Source organism: Sciurus carolinensis, chromosome 13 (genome assembly GCF_902686445.1).
Source record: "Sciurus carolinensis chromosome 13, mSciCar1.2, whole genome shotgun sequence".
Classification (NCBI taxonomy): Eukaryota; Metazoa; Chordata; class Mammalia; order Rodentia; family Sciuridae; genus Sciurus; species Sciurus carolinensis.
Genome location: NC_062225.1, coordinates 79,503,684 through 79,513,285, shown reverse-complemented (window position 1 = coordinate 79,513,285; position 9,602 = coordinate 79,503,684). Strand labels below are relative to the sequence as shown.

Below are 9,602 nucleotides of genomic sequence, written 5' to 3'. Positions count from 1 at the left end.
AAAGGTGCTTTTCTGCATTATAACTTTATTAAGTACAGTTTGCAGGCAAGAAGACCATAAAACCCAAAAAGCCTGAAAAAATGGTGCAGAAACTGAATATACTTTAAAACCACCTAACTGTATACTTCAAATAGATGAATTCTCTCAATAAAGCTGTTTTTTAAAGCATCAGAAAAACACAAGTAAACATTCATGCTACAACAGTTTATGTGAAAATTGCTCACTTTCCAATGGTTACATTTGTTCTCATTGCTCAATTTGTGTTTCTGTGAAAAGTGAATATTGTGGGATAAAATGGAATTATAATTTTTCCAATTAAGAGTAATGGAAATAGTTTTCATTTAATAGCTTTTCACTTAGAAGAAGCATTTTCAGGGACAAATGAAAGTTGTTAAGCAAGAGATAGGTTTAATTATTTGAAACTTCTAGCTAAATTTTTAAGGGTACTAGACTTGGCAGAGATGGAGATATTGAGGGCAGAATAAATGCTGAACTGATTTGCCCTGAGTGTTAAGGATACACTATATTATGCCCACTGAGAAAGGCTTATGACCTACAAAATGGCAGAGGGCCAAGCCTATGTTTAGGATAGAGAAGCCAGTATAAGACAGAAAACCAGCATAGATGCAGAAAAGAGCAATCCAATGATGACTACAAGCTGACTTGGAAATTTAAGCTTGCTTTTCACCAGCTGCACCATAGTTTACTATCATAAAGTCAGTCCAAGGTTTCCTTCAGTTCCAGACTTCCGAAAAAGACAAATAGCTTCAAGCTTCTCAATTAGTGTTGAGAATAATTTTGTAAGCTCAAAAGTAACTTAAGTCCATTTATTCTGTTTTACTGTACTCTGTGAAAGACAATTCTTATAACAAACCATAATCATCATCTGCTTTGTAGAGAGAAAAGAATGGAACAATTCAGTTTAGGCACTTTTCTAGTAGAAAAAGGAAAAGAACTCAACAAATACTGACATATGGGAACAATAATGAACATAAGAGTATCTCTGAGGTAAATATCAAATGTATCATTTAGGCAATCAGAAACTTAGAACCTGAATGTGTAATGCCTCATTTTAAAGATGATAAATGAGGTAAATGTATTATTTCCTTGTTATTTCCACTTAATGAGAAAAAAAAAAATAAGTGCCTGTGTCCCCAATAAGCAAGTGCTGATTCTGAACTTCGGTGATATTTTCCCTGAAAAAGGATGAAGAAACTTTGAATAAAATTCAGACAACCAAATGAAAATTTTTAACAAGTTTTCTTTTTCATATTATATCTGATCTCAGTCAAGAATAAAGAAGAGAATACAAGCCAAGAAAAAAATAAAGTTATATAAGTAGTATTTAAGTATCCTCTTGAGTGGAATGGTTTTAAACTCTCCCAAGGTCTAGAGACTTCACTTAAAAAAAAAGGTAAAAAATTTTTCTTAAAAGGGATTTTTCTGTTTTCATGCAACTTTATAAATTCTTTTAAAGCCATTTCCAACAAATGAAGAGATAAATCATATTGGAAAATGTGACTAATTCCAGAAATATAGACTTCACTTCTGGCCATCTTACTTCATTTCCTCTTCATAGGCATTCACCTGCAGCCCAAATTCTCCATGTGTCTTGCCAGATATTATTTATGAACTATAAACAAGGCAATTAGTTTGTCTGCTTCATGAGACCTCTTTTACTTAAAAAAAAAAAAAAAATTATTAAGGCCAATGATGGCGATTGCGTCTGAGAAAGCCACAGAAGCTCGGCTGCGCCTTCCTCCGGAGACACCAGGCAAACACACTTTCCTTTTTTCCCAGGAGGGTAATTTCCATCCCAGAATAACTTTCCTGCAGCAGCAATCAACTAGTTTGGTAGATCTCAAGATGAGGGTCTGTATCTTTGAAAGCCAAACCACAACAATAAAAATTTTCAACTATAGATGGGACATGCTGGCTTTGGCTTGCTTTCCCTTCAAGCTCTTCCCAGTTCCTGAGAGCCTCATCAGAGCCCAATTGCCTATTGGCAGCACACAATAAAATGGGATTTTTAAAGCTTTACATTTACCACGTGTTTCTGACAAATCCTTACCTCTCTATCCACCCCCATACCACCCCAAATCATTAGTTTGAACAGTGCTGTTTATATGGTAAGTATATTGTAAGTATTCAGTAAGTGCTGAGGACAATAATTACGGTCATTATCCAGAGACAGAAAGGTAGGTGCAATATTTAAAACCTTAACCTCTTATCCATGATTTCTAGAGAAAACAAAGTACAAGCTGAGTTCTTTTAGACTGCTCTCCTGCAAGACATATCTTTATTTTTAAGCCCAAATGTCATGTCTCTGTATCCTAGCCACATAAAAATAGCTTTACTCTCAAAGCAAGTGCAGTGGGTAGAAAATGAACAGGGGACGGACGATTCTAGATTAAAAGAACTCAGAGACATAACACAATGCAATGAAACCTGATTGGTTATAGACCCCCGAATAAAAATCAACACATTTGGAAATAATTTGGCAAATCTAAATGTGGGCTGGATACGGAAGGTTTTATGAAATTTTAATTCATACTAAGTGTTATCATGCTATCGTGCTTATAAGGAGGATGTCTTTATTCTTGGTAGGGACAAGCTGAAGCATTTAGGGGTGAAGTACCGTGATGTCTGTTTCTTATTCTCAAGTGGTTCAGCAAAAAGTATTTTCTTTTTGTTTTTTGGGGGGGGGTTTTATTTTTACAGACTGCATTTTGATACACTGTACACAAATGGGGTACATCATTTCATTTCTATGGTTGTGCATGCTGTAGATTCACACCATTCGTGCAATCATACGTGTACATAGGGTAATGATGTCTGTCTCAGTCCACAATCTTTCCTACCCCACCTCCCTCTCATTTCCCTTTTTAAACATAGAGGAGAAACAAATGTAGCACGATGTTAACAACCGATGAGTCCAAGGGAAGCATTTCTAGGTGATGGCAGTAACACCCATACACTTTCAACTTCTCTGCAGATGAAAAACTTTTTAATTAGAAATTGGGAATAAAGTAGCAAAAATCAGAAGTTCCACTGAAGAAAATACCACACATTTCTTTAAATATTTCACTGTAATAATATACAATTATACATCAATATTATTTACACATTGACAGTTTCTCAACCTGAAATTAACAACCTTAAGTACATGAACTCTCAGTACCAATGCATAAATCTTAAATATAAATCAAAAGAGCTACTCTAAATCAGAGCCCCTAGAAGCAGATGTAAGAATCATGAATTAATAGTTCAACTGAGTTAAAAATTTCAGTAATTTTTTCCAGTATTTCTTCTTTGTTTTTCTTCTTTGTCTAAAATAGTCTGTTTTAAGCTCAGAGCAGCATCTTGGAATCCAGGATTTAAGTCTAGTACTTTCTTGAAATCTTTCAAAGCATCATCGAAATATCCTGTACCAGAACCAAAAAAAATAAGAGAAAAAAAAGCTGAGTATTGGTGTATATTATTCGTAGCAAAATCTGGATACACATACCTTTATATTTATGAGCTTTCAAACACTTGTAGTATACCAAGTTTTTCCTCTTAATACAGGGGTATATAAATTAATTTTGTGTCTTTATGGAATAAGTACACCTAAAATTAACTGCGGAAGGTTGGGGGTAGAGTGCAAGGCCCTGGGTTTGACCCCACACAGCAGGGGGAAAAAATGAAGTTGGCTATGAGTTTATTTATAAGAGTTAATAGGTTAAGTAGCATAAATCATAAAATTTTAACAAAACTATACAACTACAGTAAAATTGAGACATAAGAGATTAATTTTCTTTTTAATTTTAAATGAGAAACAGGATCCACAGTCTCTCTAATAAAGGGATCTGAAACTTTTTCACTTTCTACTGTCTCAAGGGTCTTCAAAGATCTTAACCCAGAGAAGTGTCACAGGTGAGCATCTGCATGACCCTCATTCTGCAGACAAGAATGCAGAGGCACAAAGTAACGGGGTGCCCGGCACTCTTGCACCCAGGTCCAATTCCCACCTCAGTGCTCTGTTGTGATCTACAATGCCCATCAAACACCCAAAATAAACTCAGGTACGCTTCCTTCGTTCCACGCTCCAAACCTAAGTTTCATGTTACCTTTAAAACTTGATGACTACTACATTTGTTTCACAACATTTAATCGCTCTGAAATAACAAGGCAATTGATGGAGGAAAGCAGAAGTAAAGAAAAAATTTTTTAAATTTCTTACCCAGCCTGTACAATATCAACCCTCTGTTGTAATACGGAACTTCAAAACTGGGCTGGACTTCTATGGCAGATGAGTAGTCATCCATGGCTTCAAAAAAATCAACCCTCAAGTACTTGATTTGCCCCCTGTTGTTATATGCAGTAGCCAAATCCTCAGGGCTGCATTTACTTTAAACAAAAAGTTCACATTAAAAACACAGCGTTACCAAATTCCTCAAATTTCCACTTTCATTCTCTTTTGGGCATTGTCAAACTTCATAACCTATAACATGCATTATCTACACTGAAAAAAACATGCAAATAAATAAGAATTGAAATCAATTTCTGTCTAACCCTGTTACTTTTGTAGGACTACAGAACTTCAATGTCAAACTGAAAAACACATGAATTTTATAGGGTGCTCAATGCTCCTATTCACTGCCAACATGTTTTGCTGAATATAATTTTAAAATGACTTCATTTTCTAAGCACACACCAGCAGGGCAAAGAAGACAGATCAAATTGTGTTGAGCAAGAAGGAAAAGCCAGTCCAAAGTTCAAGTTTGCTATGGATGGATCACAAAGTGAATCACCAAATTTACTCTCAAATTCTGAAGTCACCTTTAAACAATGAGACAAAATCATTTTCCACCAGTAAAGAAATCAATACAAGTTAATCCTAGTTGAAAATTCAACACACTGATTCCAGGGAGTGATCTCTGGGATAGAGGTGCCCTCTCTCCAGCCTTAGCAGGGATCCCCCAACACCAGGCTGCCTCCCTGAAAGAAGGGTGGGTTCCAGTTAACTCTGGAAGTCTTGTGTGCAGAAGAGCTCTAGAGACTGCCCCAAGAGCATGAAGTGAACAGACTTTCCTACAGGGGGCTGCACGTCCTGCAGTTCCAAGAAGCCACCAGTTCCACAGGTCTCAGCACCCTCCCCATTACTGCCTTGAACCTCTCTGTATTGGACAACTATTTGCACAGAGAACATTAGGGATTCTTCTCTGAGTCAGGGATGATTCTGTTTTCCTTTCTTTTTTTCAAAAGTGACTCTCAAGTTCAAACCAAACAGAAGCTGCAGGTTAAACTTATCTGTCATTTCTTTGTTATACCCCATAGTGCAAACTGTAGTCCTCAGAAAGTATTTGCGATTGCGGTCAGCTACTTAACATTTCCATTCTTAATATCTTAGACAAGCACTATCACTACTGCCGTCAGCAGAGGTACTAACAGTCTAAGTTTGCTAAAAGTAAAAGAGGAACTGCTGCAATTTTAGAAAATCTCTGTTCTCTGAGCTCTGAAGACTACGTCTACATACCACTAACACCACTGTTAAAAGCAGGAGAACCAGGGCTGGGGATATAGCTCAGTTGGTAGGGTGCCTGCCTCGCAAGCATAAGGCCCTGGGTTTAATCCCCAGCACCGCAAAAAAAAAAAAGAAAAAAAAAAAAATGCTGGAGAACCGGAGGGTACAGGCGCTACATCTGTCTGTTAGTTCACTAGTTGAACTGCTACCCAGTAATTTGAAGAAAAAAGAAGCATCAGGACTTCAATAAGGTTTTAGTAATACATTTGAAGGTTCAGAGCTTTGTTATAAATTCTTATATTCAAAGGATCACACTGAATGTTCAATGTAGAATTAGATCTCACTACATCAAATTCTAAAAGCCTACTTTTTCATGCAGAAGTTTCACTTCCAATTTTAAAGAAATGGGCTAATGGCTGCCACTGAAATTTTTTAATGTTAGGATTTTTGTGAAGATAGTATTTCTTGTCATGGAATTTACCCAAGTTACCTAATCCAAATGAGGATTTTTAGCATTTGGTAGCTTTGGCAAAGACAAGGTACTTGAAAATTAGGTTATAGCTATGACTGCACCTTTGGATATTAAAAAGAAAATATGACAAACCATTCAGAGTAAAAGACATTCAAAGATTGCAAACAGTATCTCAAAACAACTCAGGGCCCTAATAGTTTAAAAACAAGTTTAAACTCTGAAGGATATAGTTAGAGGGAAAAGTTAACAGAGTTTAATTTCAATCCAAGAGCTCCTTGAGGAATATTAGAGCTGTTGGGAGAGTGAAGGCTCATTTTACAGATGAGAAACTGAGGCTCAGAAAGGGCGCCAGTACTGCAAAAGCCAAGCTGAGTATGCAGACATGCTGAAGTCCCTTCAAACCAGCCAAGGCAAATTTTCTTTCCTGTGCTGGTAAAGGGCTGAAATTACATTTGCTATGGACATGTGTTCTTGGGCTGAGATGTGCAATGGAGGAAGTCTAGACGGCATCCACATAATCTATTGCTGAATATTTTTTCAAATCTATTAGAAAGTTCTATTCTCAGAGATAAAAAAGAGGATAGAAAACTAAGTGTCCTATGTTTACCCGTTTTTAAAGGGGGGGCAGTGTTATGCAGGGATAGTGGCATCATCTCACTGCCTGTTCAGAAACTTGTATTAACTATCATTCTAATGTATTCTTGAAATAAGAGAACAATTTTTATCTTTCTAGTTTAGTTCTATATATGGGTTTAACACAAAGTAAGAATAGAGTCTTCAGTGTTTTTTGTTAAGCTTCAGGCAAGAAACTACTGGCATCTGATCAAGAAAAATCAAACCCTCCAGGAGAGAGGAAGGTGATGGTGCAGACATCTCTCAACTGTCCAGAAATTCAACCAACCCTTTCTGTTCTCTTTCCTCACCTTGTTCCATTCCATATCATCAACAAGCGCGACAAAGGCAAAACTTGAAGTAACAACAAATGCAACGACATCCAGGCATAAACCCCAAAGATGCCCTGCACGAGCAGATGTTAGCAGGTAAGGCTGCTAACATCACAAAAAAGAACAACAACCAGACTTTACATGCTTCCTAGCGGAAGCACACTCATCCACTTATAAAATGTTCTTGCCATAATATTCGATCAAACCACAAGATTTTACTACCAATGCACAGACGACCACATTAAATGACAACAGAAACATGCATTCAACAAATCCAAAATATGGAAACTCTCAGAACACAAGATAACGGTTTTCTCAAAAAATAAACTGCTGGGGGGGGGGGGGCCGCGGGGGGCTGGAGGGCGGAGGAGGGCTTTAAAGATTAAGAGACCAGATGTGCAGATATGCAGCCTGACTTGAGCCAACTGCTAACCGACCAATATCAGCAAAGCACTTTAATGTCAATCAGAAAAGTTTTAACACTGACTGGATATTTGATACCAAGGAATTCTGTGATATTGTGGTTATGTCTTTTTAGGAATCCTTAATGAAGGATTATGGAAAATAATAGTCCTACAAGATAGCTCCCCAAGAAAAACGGAGGGACAGTGTGGCTTGGGAGGAGGGAGGGGAAATTGGCCAAACATTAAATCTCTCCCGGTAACAATGGGCCCTGAGGGGATAAAGCAGGCTTTCATCCCCAGCATCTCCACCAAAAGCAAACATTTATCCCTCCCAACCCCAGTGCATCTTGAAGGAAGGAGGCAAAAACTGAATGCTGGGCCCTGAACTTTGACCTTCCCCCATGGCAAATGAGTCCTAAATGGAGTCACAGCAAATATTGAAACTCTGAGAAACCAGGAATCCCCGAGAAAGTAAAACAATGGGCAAGATTTGAGTACTCATCCTTCGGGATATGGGCTCCTATCTCCTCAGATGATAATGAGTTTCAACCCTTTTTACAACCACCCTTCTAAGTTTTAAACTGTACAACTAGCCCCTACCTCTCAAAATTGCATGTCCGTAGACACCAATGAAACTATAAAACCCAGAGTCCTTCTGTAATCCAGGGGCCAGATCCATACCCAGAAAATGGGCCCTCCCGTGCCTGATCCCTGGACCTCGCTGCAGACTAAAGGAAAGTTTGCTGATTCGAGGTTTGATTCCTGGCTCCCGATTCCGTCATTTGTGGGTCATGAGCCGACACTTAACGTGGGGAACGCGTTGGAAACACCCACGAATGACACCAGGTCTGTGTAACTGATGATGCTTAAGCGGGGTGATGACGACCTGCGTTCATTACTCGCCACTCCGCACGCTTAACACGTTTTTTCGTTAACAACTCAAAATAAAAAGTCCAGTTGTGGCTGCAGCAGGGGCACCGTGTTCCGGCGTGGCCCTGCCCGGACGTGCACCCTCCGGTCCCCAGGCCGGGGATCTCCGCCTGCTGACCGCTGAGGGAGAGCCCGCTGGGCTCCAAGGACCGGGCGAAGGGAGAGACGGGGAAGGCCGGGCGAGGGGCGGGGAGCGGAGGCTGCGGCTGCGCTCCGGAGGCTCCTTTAGAGGCAAGCTCCCCGCTCGGGTCCTCCCGCCCGTGACCCAGACCTCGCCTCGGTCTTTCCGCCACACTAGCGGACCCGCCTGGCCGCGACCTGCGCGGCGCTGAACTCGGGTGAAGGAACGTGGGAAATGAAGGATCCCAGCCACGCAGCCCTAAGCCCGAGACGCGGTCCGCCCCAACTCTCGCGATAGTTACCTTCCCGGACGCACGCCGACGGGCGCTGCACAAGCGCACTGGCGAATGTAAGCGGAGTACAGCGCCTCGGCTTCCGTGTGCTCGCCCTTGTCAAAATGAGCCTGGGCGAGTGCTAGAGTGGCGTGGCTTCCTTGCCCCTGCTGTTCTTCCATAGCGGTCGAAGGCCTGGCTCGCGGTGGGGAATAGGGGTTTCCTTCTGAGAGATTAAAGGCGGCGCCACGGAGCTCCTAGTGTACCCCGGAATTTAATTTACCAACAGAACCTGGGCGGTACGGACGAGGAAGTTTGAGTCTTCTGAGGACCCTTCTTCTCGCGAGAGAATTGGTCCGCGGCTAGCGGACCGCGCGGGAATTCGGGGGAAGTTTGAACTGGCCCTACTGATCTGCCGCTCCTCTTATCATTGGTCCCAAACGTTTGTAAGTCCACGTCTAACGTTGCGAGGCGCGTGCTCTTTGTCACAGTGGATTAGGGCCTGTTGTGCTGGAGGCGGAAGGAGGAAGCCAGCGAGGTTCTACGAGTGGCTCTTGGGCTCGCAGAGTTGCCGTCGCTCCCCTCCGGCGCAGCGCCCCACTTCGCAGAACCGGAGTTCAGGATGCTGTAAGCCGACCGGTCACCCCGAGAGACGTGTTGTTGAAATCCTGCAAGCCTCGTTCCTCGGCTCCGAGTCCGAATTCAGACCACACCAGATATTAGCTCCAACAAGGTAGCTGGCAAGCACTCCACCACTGAGCCACAACCCCAGCCTATAATTTGAGTGTTATTGTTCGCCTTAATTTTTTTTATTTACCACTGAAAAATGCATATACTGTTAAAAATACATTAGTGGGAATTACGGGTTAGCAAGAGACAAAAAAAATAATCAGCTGGTATTTTCTGGTGTAAGAAAATGGACTGATTAGGATCAACAAATATGTGAAAAATGTT

At 40.8% G+C, this 9,602-nt stretch overlaps 1 protein-coding gene across 1 annotated transcript; it reads right to left on the bottom strand.

Moving 5' to 3' along the window:
* Positions 1 to 846: 846 nt before the first annotated feature.
* Ttc32 (tetratricopeptide repeat domain 32) lies at positions 847 to 8,960 on the bottom strand. Its single transcript, XM_047523599.1, has 3 exons — positions 8,679 to 8,960; positions 4,223 to 4,389; positions 847 to 3,425 (listed from the first exon to the last, which is right to left on the bottom strand). The coding sequence occupies exons 1-3, from the start codon at positions 8,828 to 8,830 to the stop codon at positions 3,286 to 3,288; spliced, it is 459 nt and encodes a 152-aa protein (XP_047379555.1). The 5' UTR covers positions 8,831 to 8,960; the 3' UTR covers positions 847 to 3,285.
* Between the last annotated feature and the right edge of the window lie 642 nt (positions 8,961 to 9,602).

Coding starts and splice junctions, on each gene's coding strand:
- Ttc32 (XM_047523599.1), bottom strand. CDS start 8,830: ATGGAAGAACAGCAGGGGCAAGGAAGCCACGCCACTCTAGCACTCGCC. Junction 4,390..8,678: donor GTCGGCGTGCGTCCGGGAAG/GTAACTATCGCG, acceptor TTTTGTTTAAAG/TAAATGCAGCCCTGAGGATT. Junction 3,426..4,222: donor GTTGATATTGTACAGGCTGG/GTAAGAAATTTA, acceptor GTTCTGGTACAG/GATATTTCGATGATGCTTTG.